Genomic DNA, 25720 nt, shown 5'->3' with positions numbered 1-25720 from the left:
CAACCACTGTCGTCAGCTAGATTGTCCAGCAGCTTATCCACTAGACCACGGGTAAATTGGGTGAACCCCCCCCCCCAAAAAAAAATAAAAAAAATAAACCAACAACAAACAACAACAACAACAACAAAATGGTACCGTATAAAATAATATTATCTTCAAATGGTGCCATCGAGAAGCAATCTTGATTCAAATATATAAAAACAACACAACAACAACAATAATAAATAGCAATAAACATAGTCTTAGAATTCGTAGGAGGATAATAAATTAAATAAGAATAATAATAAAAGAAAATACGAATAGCGTCTGTGTGGTGAGACCGAAATCGTAATAGACTGGGGTTTTATTTTCGATTTTGCTGTGAAAAACGGTTACGTGACGATTCGTACCCGATCCGGTTCGTCACTGGACATTTCGTACTCAGTACCATTTCGTCCCCATACTTATTAAATTTAATGTTTTGTATTTTATCATTTTAAAAGTGGCATATTCTGTGGACCTTTCCTTTACAAATATTACAATGCGTAACCTTTTAAAATTGTAGTTATTATATTTGCTGCTTCCGTTTGCAAAAATATCTGTATTTTATTATTTCAAATGTGCTATTTTTTAAGCTCGTGACAAATGAAAATTATTTCACTCAGGACATAAATTTTATATTAACTGGTAACTCGTTTATTATTCTCTCTATATATTTGTTAACTGTATGCATATATATTATTAATTTTTTTTAAATTATTAATATAATAATAATATTATTATTGTTATTGTTATTGTTATTGTTATTTTGTTTGTTATAAATTCTTGTATTTCCGTGTCCACAGTAAGCAAGTTTGAACCGTCATAAAACAAACAGTTAAAAATACTAATATACAATTCAAATAAGTTAACGCATTACCAAGGGATTAATTTTTTAGGGAATAATATGGTAGCGGGTACAAAACTGTCAAGGACGAATGGGATCGGGTACGAAATGCACGGTAACCACGAAGAACGGTCTACAAAATTAATGATGGCACGGGATATGTTGATGAAATAGAATATTCAGTGTTGATACATATTTAAATATCTAAACGAGACATATAACGTAAGACAGGGAATAGGGTATTATATTATACCGTAGTTAAAAATGCATGACTTAGTGAGTGAGGTGGGAATGCTCTGAATTATGAATGGTTTGTTGGCGTGGTTAATGGTGCTGTCTCAGTTGCTTAACAGCGGCTTCCCGCCAAAGTTATTTATTTATTGACTTTCACTTTGAAATGTAAACATTAGAACTTCTACTATAATATACACATTAAAAAAAAAATAAAAAAATTTATTTACTACTGTAGCCCGTCCCACATGGAACGCCTTTTTTCATGCATGATGCTATGGAAATGGCTACCATACAACTTTATTTCTGACCAGATTCATTTCTAAATTGGACACAAAAATTGTATTTTCTTGTTATATGCAAAACACTTTTACTTTTCTACTTGCATCAAACAAAACTGAAATTATTTACAAAAAACATTGGCAAGACTACCGAATTCCAGCATTCAGTTCATTCAGGCTTAGCTTTAAAATTAGGGTTAGTAATAGATCATGTATTAGCATATCGTACCGTCATACAATTTCGATCGACATATGTTTTCGATACTTTCTTTGTAACTGCATGTATCGCGAGATATTACGTCACTATCAGCCTAAACATAAACAACGAAGTGTCTTTTACCGCACAATATTAAAAATGCTTCAAGTCAAGCTGCCAACTTTATGTTTTAATTATAATACCATAAATAGTGTGCATGTTATCAGTTTTTCGTAATGCAATATTTTGGTACTAATGAAATGCCTCACATAGCGAAATCCAGGTGTCACAAATCCCTGCAAAGTTATCGTCTGCAACACTGACATCTGACCTGCCAAAGTTCAACGATATACCACGTGATCATTACACTGAACAATAAAATTTAGGAAGGCTGGTTGGGTTACCTCTTATGTCATTCACAGCAAAGATCTTTTCGGTAATTTCTGGTGGGGGCATGTTTACATGTGCATTTACATTTACTACAAATAAAGGTGGTTTGGTGGAATTAGATTTTTTGAAAATATAGTTCTGTATCGCTGTCAGAGTACTTAAGGTGACAGTCTGAATTTAGGTGTCGTTGATACGTACAACAAGAGGATTAGACATTAGCCTATGACGAAAACATAATGTAAATATGTTTTAAGTGTACACTGTCTATAGGTCTGAAGATTATTCAATATGTTTTACAAGTTACAAACATTGTATGATTTTATTTTCAAAAGAAGATTTTGATGTAAATTATTGCATGGAGTATAGACCCTTCGCTGCCATAAAAAGGACAAAAATAGACAGCCTATGAAACTATCAAAAACATATGACGTTTGTGAAAATATAGCGGAAACACCTGTACGACTTGGCAGCTAGTGTTTTTGGAGGAAAATTTGGTGTTCATGGGAAATTATCACTGTTTTTCACAATAAACTAATGTGACTTGAGAAAGGTAAAGTAGTATTGTATGTACGAAGTATTGTTTTTATTATATTTTAATTTTTTGCTTATCGTATCAAAAACATATGACGCCAGGATACCATCGACGTCCCAAACTGCATTCACCTAACGACAAAAACACGAATACGATATTTACGGAAATACTATTCAACATTTTTCAGCTACAATACATCAAAACATTTTTGCAGGAGGATGGGATGGACTATAGAATTTTAAACAACTATTTTGAATGATTGGATGACCAATAAAACTGAGTGCGTCCATTTGAGGCAAACACTACATGGAAATAATTTGCCCCGTACCCTTCTATATCAAAGGCTCTAAGACTAACCATTGAAAGGGGGATACGGGTCGAACTTGTGCCCACTATGTAATGTGTTATAATGTTGATACTTCAAGAATAGTTGATGATGTGTAGGGTATCGGCTTTATCCTGTGGAGGCAAGAATGGAGAATTCTCATTCAACCAGAACAGAATAAAGCTGATAATCAATGTCATTAATTGGTTATCATCAATATACACTACAAATTACAATGTATAATGCAGGGCTGGCAAAAGTACTCATCCGCTCGCCCCAGACAAGTAAAAAAAATGTCAGACTAGCACAATTTACAATTCAGTCGTCTGCCGGGCAACCAAAATTTCTGAACACAAACTGCCTGTTTATCCCTTTTGTACACTTAAAATTTTACGGCCGTTCACCAACTTCAATTGTTTGTGCAAGTAAGAAAACTATAACTGACCCCAACCCCTCCCTTCTTCTCCCATCCATCCCCTGTACACGTACAGTGTGTATGTGTATATGTGGCCCCTGATTAATATATCGAGTACCGTATTTGACCGGAAGTAGGCTCACATCTTTGAATAAATGCCCCTCCTTTTTGAAGGCATTTAAGAAATTAGACCTTTATTCGTAAATCACGGTATTTCATGTTGGTGTCCGTGAAGTAAATTGCCGGAAATGTTAAAGAGTTGAGAAAAAGATGTTTAGAATGTTACTAAAATGAATAAGTAGACTCTTTTTAAAGTTAGTTTTCACTAACGTAGTAGTGTTTCATATTACGATATTAGGTTATCCATCTGCAAATTTTCGCACTTGTTTCCCAATTAAGTTGATGTATTAAATATACATGCAATTAAAATTTTATTGACTAAATGTTAAAGAACAGTGAGTAGGCACTCGTGCAGGAAAAATTGTAACGGGATCAAAGCAGTCTCCGACTGAGTCGGTGTGTCAAGAGTGCCAAATGCCGGAATTTCTAAGGAGAAACGAGGATATAACCCCCCCTGCAAATTAAATATCCATAAATACATTATCATGCATTATACAAGTAAAATTCATTATGAAAAATAGAGGGGTATACTTTTTTTAAATATTTAAAACAAAAATCTCTAGTACACTCGTCTGTCATAACACACACACACAGGGGCCAAACCCAACCAAAATTAATGTTATTCACTATGAAATCATTAACTCAAAGTAGCATATCTTCGATGATCATTCTAAAGTAAAGTGTTCAAGTTTAAAAATAAATAAATCATAACTCATTTCTAATTTTCCTTTATTCCGATAGCAATTTCTTTTTGTTTTACATTTACAAATTAAAGGAAATAAACATAATTAGTAATACAGTGCTTTGTATGATGTGAAATTGTTGGACACGTACAATTTAATTTTAATTTAAACTGCTTACGTTTTAGGACGGGTTAACTTGTTTGTGGGCAAGTGAAATTTGATAGTTACTTGCCCAGTGGGCAATTGAAAATTTTAGGATATGACCAGCCCTGATAATGCATCTAAAATTGAAGAAAAATATTATTTTATTCCAGGATCCTGTTTTAATCATTTATACCCTGTCATAATGTAATGGTAATTAATAACGTCATGGGCATGACAGTGCTCTGCGTGCCACTATTACTATGTATAGGTATATGTAGGTATAGCTACTATAGCTGCCCCATTCTGTTACGTAAATACCCCCAATAGTAATATTTCAAATTCTTGTATTTAATCGAAGTGTTCACATGATTTCTAATTCTAAAGGTAACCGATTGTTCAGTTACGTAATTTGTATTTGTGCAACCTAATGAATTACCTCAAGCTATTATTGAACGTACAATTTTATGTTAATAACTGTGTATCTGGATGATACTATAAGTTTAGCAAATTCTTAAAGGAATGCTTGTGCAAGGCTTTTGGACTAATATGCATATATATATAATTCACATTGTTGTTTAATATCAATAAGTATATTATTATATTTAATTAATAAAACAGTTAAATGTCACAGCTATTATATTATATAATGGACACAGCCATTTTGTTCCATCCTGGTGGTTACATAATACGTCACATCAGGAATTAGTCTTAGAACTGAAGAAACAAACATACCTGATTTTTGCGGGATGATGAAATAGGCATGCATCGCAATGTTCTGATGTGATATTCATCCCAGTAAGCCAGCAATAAAAATATATTATTTTTCAATACAAAATAAATCACCATTGTCAAAGTGGCTACAAAACAAGTGGAAACAACTATATCATGTTTTGTCCATGCATTAACCTAGTACTGAAATGATAAACAGAGTGTTTTCTTAGTTGATTGCCTCTTCCTATGATTCCTGATTGGCAGGTGTATATTTGGTAGGTAACCAGACATGGCAATTAATTACCGCCGTCTAGACACAAAAATATGTACCAGTATTATTAACATCACAGGGTATTGTGAATTAACCTGCCACCCCTAAAATGGTAATGGAAACTATTAGCCTTGATGCTTTATTGCTGTAAATAATTCTGTAAAACTCTTAAGTAGACTTTCCCCATCTAAAATCACAGAACTGACCAATTACGTAGTCCTCCCGAAACGAAAATTATTACTTGGTTATTGTGGGTAGTCGTTTTTGCTCAATGTAGCCTACCAATAGGCTTAATAGTATGCATTTAAGAGAGAAAAATACTATACCCTCATTTCATTCTGTTGAAATATATTTAGTTCAATAGTTTCTTATATTAACAAGTCATTTATGTTGGTTTACAAGCCAGGTTGATCAAATGGAAGTGCCTTGTCATAAATTACATGTTTGTTAACACTACATACAAGAGTTAGTGGGAGCTGACATTACATCCTATCAAACTAGAGTATCAGACGCGATTAAAACAAAACAAAACAAAATGGCTGCCCCCAGTTAGCAGGAATAATCACGTTTTTCTTGTCTTAAATAGTCAGTATGTGGTGGTGGTCTGGGCATGCATCTTTCCAATATACAAGGCTCATATTTGACTTTGTCTCTTCTTTAAAGAACCGTTTCCTTGATACTTCGTTACTTTCAGAATGTCACTTTGTTTTGTGTAACAGTTTAGCATGTAACTGATTGGAAGTTCGCGAAAAATATTGTGCCCGGAATGTACATACACCATGATGTAATTAGTTTAGGTATGTCATATTTACAGGTGTACTCCTGTAATAAGTGAGGAATTTACCACAAAAAATAGCATTGTGGTCTTTTCCATCTGGACAGTTTCACTGAGAGGACGATAAGTACTGTATCATAGTATCCTAACTCTGATGCCATATACATTTAGTTGGATCACCTTTTAGTGCAATTATGATATTAAACTTACATGTAAGTAATTAGTATAAACGCTACAAGAAGAAACCTGATACCCCTATTCAAAAGCAGGTCACCAGTGTTTCTGCCAGAAAGAAATTAGTGGGTATGGCGCTATGAAATTGAATGCAGTGACAGTCAACAGGGGGTAAGGGGGGGCCTTCCTAACAAAGAAAATGGATTACATTTAGGGTTAGGGTTAAGAAAATCATACAATAATGATAAGAATCATTAATTTTATCAAAATGTTAAGTTAAAAAAATTATAATTTGGTTATGGCGCCATACCTGTTTTACCCTCTGGCAGAAACATGATCTGTGGCATCAGATATAGGAAACTGTGTATTTTAGACACAGTAGGCCTACTTGCCAACCCCTTGGTAGACGAAATTAACCGTTTCAACATAAAACAGGTTAGGCCTAGATATTGTCCCTACAATGAAATATACACAATGAAATTATAAATTACTCATGAACTCTCATTTGTTTGCTTTACATGCTGTAGAAAAAAACTACTTTAAATATATAATTTCAATCTCTTTATGAGCTATAAAGAAATTAGATGATAATAGCGTAAATAAAGTACTGTTCACTGCTTCATGACGTCATAAGGCATTTTTGACGGAGTTATGGCCCTTGAATTTAGGCAATGTGAATATTGGTTTACCAGAGTTATTTTTTTAGAAGGCCTTTTGTTTTGCAATACCTGAAAATATTGAGGTGAAATTTTGTATATAGCTTTATCATGTACTGTTACTGATGAAGTTTAATTTTCATGGTGATTTACCCAGTTTTATCTTGCAACCACCGTTTCTATTGACAGAATATGATGACTTATAGAGCAGTCATATCCTGCTACTAGCTCATGTGATATCACACTCTGGGTCATTGTACAATGTGGCTAAAATAACAAATAATAACTTTTCCCCTTAATTTTTATGGTCTGCAGGATAAAAATAATACTAGTTGATGACGTTGGATATTATATATCGGATATCTGGTTTATCCTGTTGAGGCCGAATGAGAAATTCCACTCAGCAAAGCCTCACAGAATTTCCCATTCTTATCTTCACAGGGTAAAACAGATATCCAACTAATTATTCTCTATTTCACAGTGGCCCTTGAATTTATGAGATACAAAAAATTGTTGGGTCATGTAGGACATGTATTGCTTTAGCAGTACTCTCAAAATTATATAAAATATTCTAACTAATAGAAAAGAATAGTTCATTGTGTGGCAGTGGCAGCAGGTTTTTTCTCTCATTATCTGTGTGGTCCTTAACCATACATGTATGTCCGACGCCATATAACTAAATGAAAATGTGTTGAGTGTGTCATTAAATAAAACATTCCTTCTATATCTGCAAACAGATGTTCTTAAAATTTTCATGCCAAAATATTGAACTGAATATTATGCAGACTTGAAATAACTTATATTTTAATTGTTTTTAGATTTTGTCTAGATCTGCAGTATGACTGAGAAAGAAAAGAAAAAAAAGGTGAATCGGCCTGTGGTGGTTAGGGATGACGAGTACACATTTCTTTGTGAATGGGAAGAATGTAAAAACGTATTGTCAACTGTGAAAGATTTCCTCTTGCATATTGCCGCCCACATTGTTCAGTACAGTGCCAGCAAAGATGAACTGGAAAATGGTGAGTTTTAGATAGTATGTACACATAGACCATTGAACTTTTTACATAATGTTTTCATTGATTTAATTTTAAACTACAGTTGAATTCCGTTGGCTCGAACCCTGTGTCGGTGCTCGAGAAAGTGTTCGGCCCATCGGGTAGTTCGACCGAACCATTCGGTCAACATTGTGTAAGTGTAACTCGGGACATCGCTTTTGGTTCGAGCTTTGTGGTGTATTCGACCATTCCGAGTTCCACTCAACGAGATTCTACTTTATTTAAAAATTTATAAATATTACTTATTTTATAAGTATCAACTGAAAATTTAATTCCAAATACTGTAAATCAGAAAATGTTGGCGAGCATAAAATATTCGCGAATTTAGCAAAGCCATAAAAAACGCTAACATGTCATGACGCTAAATATAAACTAAAGTCGGATTAAAACAAAAATCAAACAAGTCTTAAAACGTATACATATTTAATAACGATTTGAATTAATCAACTGTGAACAATTAAATTGGATTTCAGAACCAAGGCAAATAAAAAGTCACATATCCTATGTACACTACCGTTCGTGGCACAATAATTAAAACTATTATCACTTTCGATGCAGTGTCGCAGCAAAGCAAAACGAAATGTCAGTATTTTGAATACAGTCTTATAGTTTCAATGTTTGTAACTTTTAGCAATAAAGACACATAATTGTGGTTAAAAATAAATTAGTTCTGTCATAGAAAACAAATCCATGAAAACAAATTGTTACGGGCTTGGTAACAACGGTATAACGGTCATTGACGCTAAAACATTGTTTCTTTATTTGACAAAGTGAGAACAGTACCAGAGCAAAGAATACTAGTACGTCTCAGTGGAAAAACTTACGACCCCTGTACGCACAATAGACTACTCCGAAAACACGTTTTTATTGGACTGATTATGTGTGGTTGTTTCGTCAGTCAAACAACAGGCTATAGGTTATGCAAATAAATAAAGCAAAAAATACTAATGAATTTAGATGTATAACACTGCAATGTTTTTATTAAAATTAAGTTGGAGACAAACAGCGTCACATGGATGTTTGAGGCTAAATTTCAAACCGGAAATCGTGCACATTGCATAACATCAAAAAGTGTCGAGTGTTCTTGTGACCAGTCAGTCGTAAAAAACCAAAAACTGGCTTACGTTTTTTTTTTAATGTATGATATACCGACCTCACTAAAGTTTTATGTCACTGATATGGATTTCGCTAAATTTTAAGGTCGCTAATATTTTCTGATTTACAGTAGTTTGAATATTTTTGTATTCCATTCAGATTTTAAATTTGGTGTATATGTCTAAAGTAAAAGTTATATATTGATATACTATTGGAATGTTTTTACATTTCAGTGGTAGGCAGTGTGATAGCCCAGCAACATGTTATATTACATGTAGCCCGAAATTGAAAGCTGCACCGATTCCTTTATTTAGTATAATATACTAGTATTGTACCTTTTAAACAATTAAATCTATTGCTTATTTCAGGTATGTTCAACAATGCTTTTTCTGCTTTAGACTCTTTAGACTTAATACAATGTCTCCACATGCAGTTACATGAAATTTATTTCTGATTGTATCATCATCTACAAAATGTGTCAAGTATGCCATAAACTAAAAAAATTCACTCCCTCTACCCCATATGGGATCTTCAAATGTAGCTGTTTGAAACTTATTTCTGATGATACAATCGCCAAAGTTTTTTTTTAGTATTCCTTAATAAAACATTTAAAGTATTCCACCCGACCCTCCCCAAAAACATTTCCTAATCATCCCGTGATGCCCCCTTCATCTGACTCTGAATAGGCTGACCCCTCAGTTTGCCTCTTGAAAAGGTTGATATGATGGGTAAGTCAGCTCATCTTTTATGTAGTTAAATGTAGATTCAAACATTCAGTTGATATGTATGGATGCTGGTCTGTCATTCTGATGCCATATAACCGTAAATAAAATGTGTTGAGTGCGTCGTTAAATAAAACATTTCTTTCTTTGGTCTGTCATTCAAAAGGGTAAATCACGGTCACTCGTCTTTGTGAACAAAGTAATCAAAGTAAAAGTACTATTTTAATAAAGTTTCAAAAGTAGCTGTAAAAGAATTTAAAAAATTTAAAAGTGATTCCCTAATATGAGATAACATTGTGCTGCTCTTTTATTTCTATCTTTCTCAAATGAAACAAATTATTAGTACATGTATACAACCCAAGTTTCATTTATATAAAGGTGGTGTAAATATTATTTATCATATAATAGCTAGCATATCCAGTGTAATCAAAGTATGTGAATCGTGATGTTTCTCAGATCACACACTTTCAGAATTTGATAACTTTGCAAATTAGATGTAAATTAGTCACAGCACTATGTTTATTGACATTTAAGCTGTAGTGGCAGTGAAACAAAACTGGGAGACACGGTGCTAAGTGGGATGTTTGGCATTAATAAATGTGGTATCTCGACTAAAACAAAACTGGGAGACTGGTGCTAAGTGGGATGTTTGGCAATAATCAATGTGGTATCTCGACTATAAACAAGTCAATACCTTGACGTTCATTGTGTGCCTTTGTATTTATATAATTCAGTAGCTGAAAGGGTGAAATCAGCTGAATTTTTATTAAAATAACTGCTTGACATGGGCATGGAAAAACATGTTAGTATGCATAATTTAGACATCATCTGAAACCCAGATATGTTTTTTATAACCTTTTCAAAACCACATAAGATTTTTTTTTTTTTTTTTCTTTAATCCAAAGTACATACACATGTATACAGGGCACACTAATAATGTCTTGTGGGATCATTAAACAAATATTCCACTATTTTCCATGGAATAATATTTCTATTTTCTAACCACAATTTGTATTATCCCCAGCAAACTGTTACAGCTGCAAATGGTGTGAATGCGGGTGTCAGATTCTTGGAAATTATGGCGATTTTGAACGACATGTCTACTTCCACGCATTCCATGTTAAATTGAAGTGTTTCGGTGAACTCCTTATGACGAAGAGCAATGCCCAGCCATGTCTGATGGATTGTCACAGTCGTAACTGGATACCGGAGCTTCCAGAGAGTCTGCAATGCGGATGGAAAGAATGTGGGGTAATAAATCTGATAACAACTGTCATTGTTTCAAATATATTGTAGCTGTCCTTCTTTTTGGTCTCTTTAACATGTTACTAAGAGTTTTCTTTAACCATGTGGAGTATACATTGTAGCTGTCCGTGTCTTCAGTCTCTTTAACATGTTACTAAAAGTTTTCTTTAACAATGTTGAGTATACATTGTAGCTGTCCGTGTTTTCTGTCTCTTTAACATGTTACTAAGAGTTTTATTTAACCATGTTGAGTATACATTGTAGCTGTCCGTGTTTTCTGTCTCTTTAACATGTTACTAAGAGTTTTCTTTAACCATGTGGAGTATACATTGTAGCTGTCCGTGTCTTCAGTCTCTTTAACATGTTACTAAGAGTTTTATTTAACCATGTTGAGTATACATTGTAGCTGTTCGTGTCTTCAGTCTCTCTAACATGTTACTAAGAGTTTTCTTTAACCATGTGGAGTATACATTGTAGTTGTCTGTGTTTTCAGTCTCTTTAACATGTTACTAAGAGTTTTCTTTAACCATGTGGAGTATACATTGTAGCTGTCCGTGTCTTCAGTCTCTTTAACATGCTAAATGTTTTTCAGTCTCTTTAACATGTTATTAAGACTGAGTAAGAGTTTTTCTTTAACCATGTGGAGTATACATTGTAGCTGTCCGTGTCTTCAGTCTCTTTAACATGCTAAATGTTTTTCAGTCTCTTTAACATGTTATTAAGACTGAGTAAGAGTTTTCTTTAACCATGTGGAGTATACATTGTAGCTGTCCGTGTCTTCAGTCTCTTTAACATGCTAAACGTTTTTCTACTGTCTTTCATTCCAATATGTATGTATTTTTGGAATACCGTATTAGCAGCTGTGAACAACTATCATTATTTTTGTATATGTTCTAAAATGTTGTTTCAGGTAATTCTCGACAACCCAGTTCTGTTTTATGGTCATGTGAATCAGCACGTGGACGGTTTTCCCGATGGTAACGAGGTCGTGGGTGGCTGTCTGTGTGCATGGGAAGGTACAGTAATAGAAAACAGATTGCTACCTGTAATCTTTATCACACTGTTCACATATTAAAGTTATTGTATAGTTAATTGAAAATACTTAAATATTTGTAGACAGTTAAACTTAACCTTCATCAGTACTGTTGTCAGAACTTGCTAATCCGTAAATCTGAGATCCACCTGGATCCTACCACTAGTCCAGGCCTTTCTGATTTTCCTGTTCATGTTTCTTTTGTCTCAGAGTACATTGATATTGTTATTTTATTTGGTAACAAAACAAAACTAATGATATTCTAGTACAAAATATTTTAATTCTGTGACATTATTCTGGTGAGAATTATACACTTCCCCCTTATTTTCACATTTTTGACACTGATAATCTTGCTTTCTGCACTCAGCTTAAAGTCTGTGCGGATACCAATTGAAAATGGTATCCAGATTCTATGTCTGTACAAAATCAAATAATCTTTGGTCCTTGTGATGGCATGTGTGGAGGTGACAACTACTTATAATGGTAAAAAAACCCAAAATGACTGATAAAAAATATCACAAAACATATATGCCTGGGGTCTGCATGGATCCATGATGTACTGATGAGGGTTTAATATGAAAAGTAGCTATCTACCGTATATCACTAAGTATTACATTAAATAGTAAGTCAAAGGATGGGGTTGACTTACAAAGTCAATATTTTAAAATATCTATATTTTCATCACAGTGAATTGTGACATTGTTCCTAACTAAATCCTTTATTGTGTTCATATTTAGTGTACGGTACCCACATTCTCATCACTGGTAATTACCCAGTGTTCATTTACTTACAATATTGTTTGCTTTTAATATTTTCAACTGTATTATGTTTGATGTTACTTTATATTTTAGGATGTGATAGCCAGTTCAAGAACAAGTACAAACTGCGGGAACATATCAGGAGTCACACCCAGGAGAAAGTGGTTGCATGTCCAACTTGTGGCGGGCTCTTCTCAAACCGCACCAAACTCTTTGATCATCTCAAACGACAGAAGGAAACATCATGTAAGTCCTTAAAGAATTTCATCATGATTTTAAATCTGTCTACAATGAAACTTGAAAACTGAACTGGCATAAACCTTCAATTTTTTCTAATTCAGATATGTCCATCTTGTGATTTATGATACCAACTTTTAACACTAAAAATTAAGGAAAGAAAACCAACAACCCCTTTACTCTGAACACTGAACCAATTATCTGGTCTCAATATATGTATCAGTGTCAATATTGCCTCTAAAAAGTGTTATTTAATGTTTCTCTGATTGTCTTTTATATACTTAAAATGTATGGCTTTGATATTTAGTATGAGTATTCATCAGAGTATTTTTCAATTGCACATCATGATTGTAACCTAACGACAAGATCATTTTGAAATAGGTTTAAAATGGTTCTATAGGTTTTAAAAGTGTTGGGGGCAGTGCATTGTTTTATATCTGAAATTCGAAAAAACATTAATTCCCAAGAATCCCTTGTACAAGATGCTAAAAAGTGACAGTTTGTATTAAAATTGACACATAACAGTAATGTTGTTGAAAGTTGGAGAAAGTGAAGAAATGCGATTTATATTGATCTGTTATAGCTGATTATGAAACTGCTCATATGAGTGCATAACCAGTAATGGAGTCACACATTCTGGAATAAATGCTTTCATAGCATGTTTTGTGTCCTGGAAACATCTTAAAATGTTCTGGAAAAGTTGTGGAATTTCTCTAAGTGTAAAAACCATGTCTCAGTGAATTATGTTAACTCCAATACGTTGACCAATCACGTTAGCTTGTATGTTACATGTTTGTCACTAGAAGTAAGATTGTGACCCACAGAGGTGTTAGTACACTGTGATCTACAACACATACGGGTGATAAATTAAACCCGTGTGCATGTTGTTCATCAGGTAACTCTTTCAACTGCACACATCATGTTCTATAATGACCCAAAGGTAAAGCCACGGTCATTTGATGTTTGTTTTTTTAAAATCTCCTCATACTTGATTTCATTTGTTGTTACAGTACATTGCTACCAGTATTAACACTACAAGACAAGATTATATTTATGATTACAGTGCATTGCTACCAATGTTCACAATGCAACAGAATATTATATTTATGATTACAGTGCATTGCTACCAGTATTAACACTACAAGACAAGATTATATTTATGATTACAGTGCATTGCTACCAATGTTCACAATGCAACAGAATATTATATTTATGATTACAGTGCATTGCTACCAATGTTCACATTGCAACAGAATATTATATTCATGATTACAGTGCATTGCTACCAGTATTAACACTACAAGACAAGATTATATTTATGATTACAGTGCATTGCTACCAATGTTCACAATGCAACAGAATATTATATTTATGATTACAGTGCATTGCTACCAATGTTCACACTGCAACAGAATATTATATTCATGATTACAGTGCATTGCTACCAGTATTAACACTACAAGACAAGATTATATTTATGATTACAGTGCATTGCTACCAATGTTCACAATGCAACAGAATATTATATTTATGATTACAGTGCATTGCTACCAATGTTCACAATGCAACAGAATATTATATTTATGATTACAGTTCATTGCTACCAATGTTCACAATGCAACAGAATATTATATTTATGATTACAGTTCATTGCTACCAATGTTCACATTGCAACAGAATATTATATTCATGATTACAGTGCATTGCTACCAATGTTCACAATGCAACAGAATATTATATTTATGATTACAGTGCATTGCTACCAATGTTCACATTGCAACAGAATATTATATTCATGATTACAGTGCATTGCTACCAATGTTCACACTGCAACAGAATATTATATTCATGATTACAGTGCATTGCTACCAATGTTCACACTGCAACAGAATATTATATTCATGATTACAGTGCATTGCTACCAATGTTCACACTGCAACAGAATATTATATTCATGATTACAGTGCATTGCTACCAATGTTCACATTGCAACAGAATATTATATTCATGATTACAGTTCATTGCTACCAATGTTCACATTGCAACAGAATATTATATTCATGATTACAGTGCATTGCTACCAATGTTCACACTGCAACAGAATATTATATTCATGATTACAGTGCATTGCTACCAGTATTAACACTACAAGACAAGATTATATTTATGATTACAGTGCATTGCTACCAATGTTCACACTGCAACAGAATATTATATTTATGATTACAGTGCATTGCTACCAATGTTCACATTGCAACAGAATATTATATTTATGATTACAGTGCATTGCTACCAATGTTCACACTGCAACAGAATATTATATTTATGATTACAGTGCATTGCTACCAATGTTCACACTGCAACAGAATATTATATTTATGATTACAGTGCATTGCTACCAATGTTCACACTGCAACAGAATATTATATTCATGATTACAGTGCATTGCTACCAATGTTCACACTGCAAGAGAAGATTATATTTATGATTACAGTGCATTGCTACCAATGTTCACAATGCAACAGATTACATGATTACAGTGCATTGCTACCAATGTTCACACTGCAACAGAATATTATATTTATGATTACAGTGCATTGCTACCAATGTTCACACTGCAACAGAATATTATATTTATGATTACAGTGCATTGCTACCAGTGTTTGCAACAGAATATTATATTCATGATTACAGTGCATTGCTACCAATGTTCACAATGCAACAGAATATTATATTTATGATTACAGTGCATTGCTACCAATGTTCACACTGCAACAGAATATTATATTTATGATTACAGTTCATTGCTACCAATGTTCACACTGCAACAGAATATTATATTTATGATTACAGTGCATTGCTACCAATGTTCACACTGCAACAGAATATTATATTCATGATTACAGTGCATTGCTACCAATGTTCACACTGCAACAGAATATTATATTCATGATTACAGTGCATTGCTACCAATGTTCACACTGCAACAGAATATTATATTCATGATTACAGTGCATTGCTACCAATGTTCACACTGCAACAGAATATTATATTCATGATTACAGTGCATTGCTACCAATGTTCACACTGCAACAGAATATTATATTCATGATTACAGTGCATTGCTACCAATGTTCACACTGCAACAGAATATTATATTCATGATTACAGTGCATTGCTACCAGAATATTATATTCATGATTACACATTGCTACCAATGTTCACACAACAGAATATTATATTCATGATTACAGTGCATTGCTACCAATGTTCACACTGCAACAGAATATTATATTTATGATTACAGTGCATTGCTACCAATGTTCACACTGCAACAGAATATTATATTCATGATTACAGTGCATTGCTACCAATGTTTGCAACAGAATATTATACATGATTACAGTGCAACAGACATATTATATTTATGATTACAGTGCATTGCTACCAATGTTCACACTGCAACAGAATATTATATTTATGATTACAGTGCATTGCTACCAATGTTCACACTGCAACAGAATATTATATTTATGATTACAGTGCATTGCTACCAATGTTCACACTGCAACAGAATATTATATTTATGATTACAGTGCATTGCTACCAATGTTCACACTGCAACAGAATATTATATTTATGATTACAGTGCATTGCTACCAATGTTCACACTGCACACAGAATATTATATTTCATGATTACAGTGCATTGCTACCAATATTAACATTGCTACAAGACAAGATTATATTTATGATTACAGTGCATTGCTACCAATGTTCACACTGCAACAGAATATTATATTTATGATTACAGTGCATTGCTACCAATGTTCACACTGCAACAGAATATTATATTCATGATTACAGTGCATTGCTACCAATGTTCACACTGCAACACTATTACAGTTCATTGCTACAAGATGTTCACACTGCAACAGAATATTATATTCATGATTACAGTGCATTGCTACCAATGTTCACACTGCAACAGAATATTATATTCATGATTACAGTGCATTGCTACCAATGTTCACACTGCAACAGAATAATATTATATTTATGATTACAGATTACAGTGCATTGCTACCAATGTTCACACTGCAACAGAATATTATATTCATGATTACAGTGCATTGCTACCAATGTTCACACTGCAACAGAATATTATATTCATGATTACAGTGCATTGCTACCAATGTTCACACTGCAACAGAATATTATATTCATGATTACAGTGCATTGCTACCAATGTTCACACTGCAACAGAATATTATATTCATGATTACAGTGCATTTGCTACCAATGTTCACACTGCAACAGAATATTATATTCATGATTACAGTGCATTTGCTACCAATGTTCACACTGCAACAGAATATTATATTCATGATTACAGTGCATTTGCTACCAATGTTCACACTGCAACAGAATATTATATTCATGATTACAGTGCATTTGCTACCAATGTTCACACTGCAACAGAATATTATATTCATGATTACAGTGCATTTGCTACCAATGTTCACACTGCAACAGAATATTATATTCATGATTACAGTGCATTGCTGCTACCAATGCATTTACCACACTGCAACAGAATATTATATTCATGATTACAGTGCATTGCTACCAATGTTCACACTGCAACAGAAATTATATTATATTACATGATTACAGTGCATTACAGTGCATTGCTACCAATGTTCACAATGCAACAGAATATTATATTCATGATTACAGTGCATTGCTACCAATGTTCACACTGCAACAGAATATTATATTCATGATTACAGTGCATTGCTACCAATGTTCACACTGCAACAGATTATATTTATATTTGCATGATTACAGTGCATGCATTGCTACCAATGTTCACACTGCAACAGAATATTATATTTGCATGATTACAGTGCATTTGCTACCAATGTTCACAATGCAACAGAATATTATATTCATGATTACAGTGCATTGCTACCAAGTGTTCAACACTGCAACAGAATAATATTATATTTGCATGATTACAGTGCAGTGCATTGCTACCAATGTTCACACTGCAACAGAATATTATATTCATGATTACAGTGCATTGCTACCAATGTTCACAATGCAACAGAATATTATATTCATGATTACAGTGCATTGCTACCAGTATTAACACTACAAGACAAGATTATATTCATGATTACAGTGCATTGCTACCAATGTTCACACTGCAACAGAATATTATATTCATGATTACAGTGCATTGCTACCAATGTTCACACTGCAACAGAATATTATATTCATGATTACAGTGCATTGCTACCAATGTTCACACTGCAACAGAATATTATATTCATGATTACAGTGCATTGCTACCAATGTTCACACTGCAACAGATTATAATTATGATTACAGTGTATTGCTACCAATGTTTACATCGCAACAGAAGATTATATAAGTTATATTTATATTTACAGTGCATTGTTACCATGTTCACACTGCAACAAAAGATTATATTTCTAATTACAGTGCATTGCTACCAATGTTCACACTGCAACAAAAGATTTGCTACAGAACGACTTCTTCGAGACCACATGAGACATCATGGTAAAATGCTGTTTGATACAACTGGAAGTTGAATTTGGTGATAAATCTGATAATAAAGTAGTACATATGATAACAGTTTGTTTTTTAACTGTCATTACCAGATTTTGCTGTGTGTTATCAGACATCAAATAGATAAGTTAGTGACATCATTAGAGAGTGTCATCATTAAAATGCGGGACGTGCAAATTAACTTCACAGGTCTACAGTTAGACTGTAGCTAGGTATTTCTTTTAAAAAATACAAGACATTCATTTGATAATGCTTCAGTTTGTAATGGACATAACCATATGGAGTTTTTACATTTGTGGGTGTTATTGTCTGTTTGATGTAACCATTTGGAGTTTTTACATTTGTGGGTGTTATTGTCTATTTGATGTAACCATTTGGAGTTTTTACATTTGTGGGTGTTATTGTCTATTTGATGTAACCATATGGATTTTTTTACTTTTATGGATATTATTGTCTATTTGATGTAACCATATGGATTTTTTTACATTTATGGATATTATTGTCTATTTGATGTAACCATATGGATTTTTTAGATTTGTGGGTATTATTGTCTATTAGATGTAACCATATGGAGTTTTTAGATTTGTAGGTGTTGTTATTGTCTATTTGATGTAACCATATGGAGGTTTAGATTCATGGGTGTTATTATTGTATATTTAATGTAACCATATGGAGTTTTTAGATTCATAGGTGTTATTATTGTCTATTTAATATAACCATATGGAGTTTTTAGATTTGTGGGTGTTATTGTCTATTTGATATCCGTAAATGTTTCAATTTTGACCTCGGGCTAATGTCTTAGAGCTATTGAGGTTGGAAAGTAAAAAATGTAAAGAAATTTCTCAGTTATGATGTTCTACAATAGTGAGAATAAGAAAGTGTGTAAAATGGTGCTGGTACTTGTTTCAGTGAACCACTACAAATGTCCGTTCTGTGACATGACGTGTCCAGCGCCCTCTAGTCTTCGTTCACACATCAAGTATCGACATACAGAAGACAAGCCGTTCAGCTGTGCACACTGTGAGCGCCGGTAAGTGATTCTCGAAAACTTTCTTTATCCTTGTCTAGCTGACAGACGGGCACATGTTTTAAATATATCAGGTGATAACAAATCTTCCCACTTTTTGAAGTTGCATCATGAAAAATGTATGCAACAGAGAAAATTGCTAACATCCAGCACTGCTGTATCTGTACCTTGTACTACATAGAGGATTATGTATCTAATCATAATTATATCAACATATGTGATTAACTTGTATCCTAGAGTAATCAGTAGTTGTGCACAGCTGGACAAAGAGTAAAATAAATGTGTAACAGAAAAGCAATACAATAAATATTATTTACTTAATTTGTTGGTTTATTGCTGTATGTAATACTCTATTGCTCTCTGATGCTCTCAGATGCTGACTTCATTTGCCAAAACATGCTTTTAAATAGATCCCATTTTTGACGCACTACGTATAACATGATGAACACACTCCATTCTTGTTACATGTCCAGTAATTCCTGTCTCTGACTTCTTGATTATGGTATTGGAGAAAATTGACTTTTTATTATGGAAAAAGAAATGATAAAAATGACTTCATAAAATCTAGTTTATTTTGGACGTAGTCCTGTAAACAGACCAGGAAGCATTATTTCTTCAGTTGTTGATAAATGTGACATCATTGGTTCAAGTTTTAAAAAACATGTGACTGTTGATTACTCCCATCATATACCTATACGTTTCTGATACATGTGGTGATATGACTGTTGATTATACCTGTACATTTCTGATACCTGTGGTAATATGATTGTTGATTACTCCATCATATACCTATACATTTCTGATAAATGTGGTGATATGACTGTTGATTACTCCCATCATATACCTATACATTTCTGATAAATGTGGTGATATGACTGTTGATTACTCCCATCATATACCTATATATTTCTGATACCTGTGGTGATATGACTTGATTACTCCATATACCTATATATTTCTGATACCTGTGGTGACATGACTGTTGATTACTCCCATCATATACCTATATATTTCTGATACCTGTGGTGATATGACTTGATTACTCCCATCATATACCTATACATTTCTGATACCTGTGGTGATATGACTTGATTACTCCATATACCTATATATTTCTGATACCTGTGGTGACATGACTGTTGATTACTCCCATCATATACCTATATATTTCTGATACCTGTGGTGATATGACTTGATTACTCCCATCATATACCTATACATTTCTGATACCTGTGGTGATATGACTGTTGATTACTCCCATCATATACCTATACATTTCTGATACCTGTGGTGACATGACTTGATTACTCCCATCATATACCTATACATTTCTGATACCTGTGGTGACATGACTTGATTACTCCCATCATATACCTATACATTTCTGATACCTGTGGTGATATGACTTGATTACTCCATCATATACCTATACATTTCTGATACCTGTGGTGACATGACTGTTGATTACTCCCATCATATACCTATACATTTCTGATAAATGTGGTGATATGACTGTTGATTACTCCCATCATATACCTATACATTTCTGATAAATGTGGTGATATGACTGTTGATTACTCCATCATATACCTATACATTTCTGATACCTGTGGTGAAATGACTTGATTACTCCCATCATATACCTATACATTTCTGATACCTGTGGTGATATGACTTGATTACTCCCATCATATACCTATACATTTCTGATACCTGTGGTGACATGACTTGATTACTCCCATCATATACCTATACATTTCTGATACCTGTGGTGACATGACTGTTGATTACTCCCATCATATACCTATACATTTCTGATACCTGTGGTGATATGACTGTTGATTACTCCCATCATATACCTATACATTTCTGATACCTGTGGTGATATGACTGTTGATTACTCCCATCATATACCTATACATTTCTGATACCTGTGGTGATATGACTGTTGATTACTCCCATCATATACCTATACATTTCTGATACCTGTGGTGAAATGACTTGATTACTCCCATCATATACCTATACATTTCTGATACCTGTGGTGACATGACTGTTGATTACTCCCATCATATACCTATACATTTCTGATACCTGTGGTGATATGACTGTTGATTACTCCCATCATATACCTATACATTTCTGATACCTGTGGTGACATGACTGTTGATTACTCCCATCATATACCTATACATTTCTGATACCTGTGGTGATATGACTGTTGATTACTCCCATCATATACCTATATATTTCTAATACATGGTGCAATATCTCACCCTGCAATCTCATCTTGTTTTTGTTTTGTGTTTGGTTATTTTCATGTGCGTTACTATTGGAGCTAGTAGAATGATGTTGTCACTGTTGACTGTTCCAGCTGCAAGTCGTCCGCTGACCTGCGCCGTCACATGGAGAGTCATAGCGGCCAGCCTGCGTACTCGTGCCACATCGAGGGATGCACCTTTGAGGCACGCAACTACTGGACCATTGCAAACCACATGAAGAAAATACATGAGGTTTATTGTACTCGTTTAAAACGTTTATTTCTTGATTTGTAGTTTTAGCAGGCCTGCAAGATGTATAGTGTGTGTCAGATGGTTGAATAATAAAAAAAATTGGTCAGTACTGACTCTCACAGATTTATTACCATCAATTATTTCTGTCAAATTTAGTGCCATCTACGATTAACCCTTCAAAATTTGTCAAGGTGTCATTACCATGTACATGATGTTAAGAACTAAAAACACAGCGATTTGATCTCTTGCATGTGTATTTTGGTACGGAGTACTTATACTGAATAAAGTCTTTCTTGTCATCTTATTTTCTTGCACACACATTAAAAGATGACACGTTGTCAATCAATTTTGTCTGTAACATATTATGATCACTTTTGAGACTTGTGACTGGTCCCCACAACCATACCATCCAGTAACATAAGGACGGCTGAAATTGATTGTTCTGTTACTGTGAAAGATAACCTAAAATTGATTACCTGTGTGATGTATAAGTAACTGCCACACAGTACCATAAATAAGTTTTACTTTTGAGTATGTGTAAGAAATAGAATACTACATTTATGTCGAATTTCGTCAATGTTATGTCCTGGTTTTGGGCCTAAGGAGAGGTGAAGTTTACTAGAGTTGTCTAGAAAAATTGCATTGGTAACTGTAATTCCTTTACAACTACTAGTCTAAGATCATTTCCAACTAAATGTAGAGGAAAATGTGTGTTGTACATTCTATAAGTATGGTAGATACACTCATGTAGTATTCTCTATATCTCACTGCTAATAAGATATATAATATGCTAATAATGAAGCTTTTGTTGTTTTCTATTTTAGGTTGGAAATGCTCGGAAATATTGCTGTCACCTCTGTCAGAAAAAGTTCACTCGTGGATATCTACTGTCAAAACACTTGAAAAAAAAGCACAAATTCAAATGGCCTTCAGGACATTCTAGGTTCCGGTAAGTGTTTCAACTGTATTCATTCAGTCGAGAACAAGTATTATTAAATGTTCAGTATAACAAGACCACATATTTCATACACAGTTAAATCATATTTATGTATGACATTCTTTTTGGTTTGTAAAATAGACATTTTTCTTTATTGGAGGTATTTAAAGGCAGTCATGGCCTTTGAAACCCCATAACGTTCTATGTTCTCAGACACATCTTCATTCTGATCATAAATAAATCATCTTGCTTGTATGTGCTATGAGAAAATGTAAAATACTTTTGAGAATTTACTAAATTGGTGCATATTTGTTTCAAATTTAATAATTAACTTTATTTCATTGTTTCATTTATAAACTGTTACTGTTTTTATTGCTTAGTTTTGAGAAAGCCTGAAAAACTAACTGCAGCTATCCAGTATGCTGATGTGTATTTGTTTATATGTTATTCAGATATAAACTACACTCCGATGGTCTTTGGCGTCTTCAGACAATTAGATATGAAAGCATTGAAGTCACCGAACAAATTCTGAACTCTGACAACCAACAACATGTTGTTATGGAAACAGATAGCCGGCAGTCATCACACCTAGAGGAGTCCTTGAATTCGGAGATGAACATGGCAGTTAGTGGTGAAAATTCTATGTTCGTGGATGATGGTGCGTCATCAAACCAGTTTAACCCATCTTGCAATCTGGAGATGCTGGGTGATGTTGCTCTCAATGGACAGAGTCTCATGGGACCTGTGATTTCTATTTCAGAATCCACCTTGATGAAGTCTACTTCAAACATAACTGTCACCGATTTTGAAGGACCTCTGTAATAACCAGTGAAATCTTACTGACTCAGCGTGTCAGTTACTCTTGTTTCATTTTAATTCGGAATTCTAAAGTCCCATAAATATAACTTATAAACTGCCTAGAGCTAAATTAACCAGTTACCAATTGTCTCATCTTGACTAGAGTCAGAAAACGAAATATAGGTATTCATTTTCCAGCAGCATCGGTAACGATGGCATCAACTTTTGCATTTAACTACAATATTAAGTTTTCACAATCAATGAACCTTAAATTGTAGTTGCGTCTAGAACGTTAAAAAAGTAAACATTTATTAAAGGGTCTATCCTGAATTTGTAGTCCGTTAAAAAATGTTTTCGGAAAGTAAAATATTTTTACATCATTAAAATTACAATTTACTAACATTTTTTGCTTAGAATATGAATATCTCTATAATAAGCACTGTATTTCTGGATGTTGATATGTTTTGTAGTATCTCAATATTTTTTGTCTAAAATAATTTTGTACATACAAATTTATGATTTTTTCCTATGCCCAAATGAAATTTTAAATAATTTGGCCAAAGATAATTACAAATGTATTTATTTTTATAATTCTTTATATTTAAAACATGTTAAGATAACTGTTAAAAAGATAACAGGAAAAAGCAGATTGTATGTTTATTTTGTAGGGTGAACAAACAGAAGTTTTGTTAGGGCCGAAAACTCAGGATAGTCCCTTTAATATTTTTTTAATTAATTTTTTTTTAAAGTCACAGACCCTAGTTCTAAAACACTGCAGCATGTTTTTCACTATTAAAGCCGTTTTTAATAATGTAAATTAGAAGTACTTACATTTTATTGTTTAGAATATTAATTTCTGTACGCCTAAAATGGTTGTGGTCGTCTAGGTTTTTGTAATACCCCAAAATGCATTTATAATTCTGAAAACTCACGTTAATCCGAGAAGTAATGATTATTGAGACAAACTAGTTATTTTTACATGTCATTTCCCTGTTTAAACAACACAGACTTTAATTTCTCTCTGTTATAACCATGTGTTACAGGTTTGTAGATGAATTAAACTTGGTTTCCATTTTCACGGAATGGAACGGATCTGTGCTTTTAAGCTAGATTAATCAGGACTTATTTTATTCACTGAATCAATTTACGCAGATGTGACATTCAAGTCTCTGGAATGTTTTGCAAGGTAGCTACAATTTTTGTTTTAATTTAGCTACTTTAATATTTCAAGGAAATATATTAAATAATAATATCTTTGAAGTCCTTTTAATATTAATGTTTCACAGTATTTGTAAGGAAAGCATTTTTCTTGGTATATACTCTGGCATACACCATTAAAGGAAAGTTAAGTACAACTTTTCCCGATATTTATATTTATTTCTTCAAGTACTAAATGTTGTTGACTCTTGCCAGTTTTGATGATAAAATCAAATCAATAGCTACGTTCGACAGTCAATTCCCACACCATCATTTTGACTTTGTACTCTGTAAATGTTGAATTTGTTTATATTAAAATATTTTCTTCAAAAAGCAGTAAGATGCATCGGTAATCTTCGAACAAATAGATTTCAATGTCACTGTTGCAGATGTGGTAGACATGACGTGATGAAAAAACAGTTGAGCTCTTTGAAGGTCATTGATTTAACACCAGAGATACACTCTAAATTTATTATCAACTTTACAGCAGGACTTGTTGACATTGGCAGTGACCTGAGTTACTGATTTATAAAAACATTGGAACAGCACTATTTTCATGTTGCATTCACATTTATTGATTATCAAATGAGTATTCAAAAACAAATCTTTCAGCTTCAAGATACATGTAATCTAGGTTTTTTGTTGTGTTTATTTTCTATTGAAGTATTCTCATTTTTTCTTCTGGGTTGTATTGTAAGAATGTTGTTTATATTTGAATAAAAGGTTCAATTTCTTTA

At 33.3% G+C, this 25720-nt stretch overlaps 1 protein-coding gene across 2 annotated transcripts; it reads left to right on the top strand.

Moving 5' to 3' along the window:
* The first annotated feature begins 971 nt into the window (after positions 1–971).
* LOC121375115 (histone H4 transcription factor-like) lies at positions 972–25720 on the top strand. Of its 2 annotated transcripts, XM_041502360.1 has the most exons (11): positions 1025–1087; positions 1847–2009; positions 7588–7788; positions 10666–10892; positions 11797–11902; positions 12771–12923; positions 18425–18502; positions 19421–19541; positions 21913–22051; positions 22876–23000; positions 23441–25720. In XM_041502360.1, the coding sequence occupies exons 3-11, from the start codon at positions 7608–7610 to the stop codon at positions 23808–23810; spliced, it is 1500 nt and encodes a 499-aa protein (XP_041358294.1). In that variant the 5' UTR covers positions 1025–1087; positions 1847–2009; positions 7588–7607; the 3' UTR covers positions 23811–25720. The 2 variants fall into 2 exon arrangements, with proteins under 2 accessions (XP_041358293.1, XP_041358294.1); XM_041502359.1 differs by lacking the exon at positions 1847–2009 and having other exon boundaries at positions 972–1087.

Source organism: Gigantopelta aegis, chromosome 6 (genome assembly GCF_016097555.1).
Source record: "Gigantopelta aegis isolate Gae_Host chromosome 6, Gae_host_genome, whole genome shotgun sequence".
In the NCBI taxonomy this organism is placed as follows: Eukaryota; Metazoa; Mollusca; class Gastropoda; order Neomphalida; family Peltospiridae; genus Gigantopelta; species Gigantopelta aegis.
This window is presented reverse-complemented; position numbering and strand designations above follow the sequence as displayed.

Bases quoted from the DNA above. Each gene is read 5' to 3' on its own strand.
- LOC121375115 (XM_041502359.1), top strand. From the start codon at position 7,608: ATGACTGAGAAAGAAAAGAAAAAAAAGGTGAATCGGCCTGTGGTGGTT. The intron at 7,789-10,665 runs GTGAGTTTTAGA...TATTATCCCCAG, and splicing joins CAAAGATGAACTGGAAAATG to CAAACTGTTACAGCTGCAAA. The intron at 22,052-22,875 runs GTTTATTGTACT...TTTCTATTTTAG, and splicing joins ACATGAAGAAAATACATGAG to GTTGGAAATGCTCGGAAATA.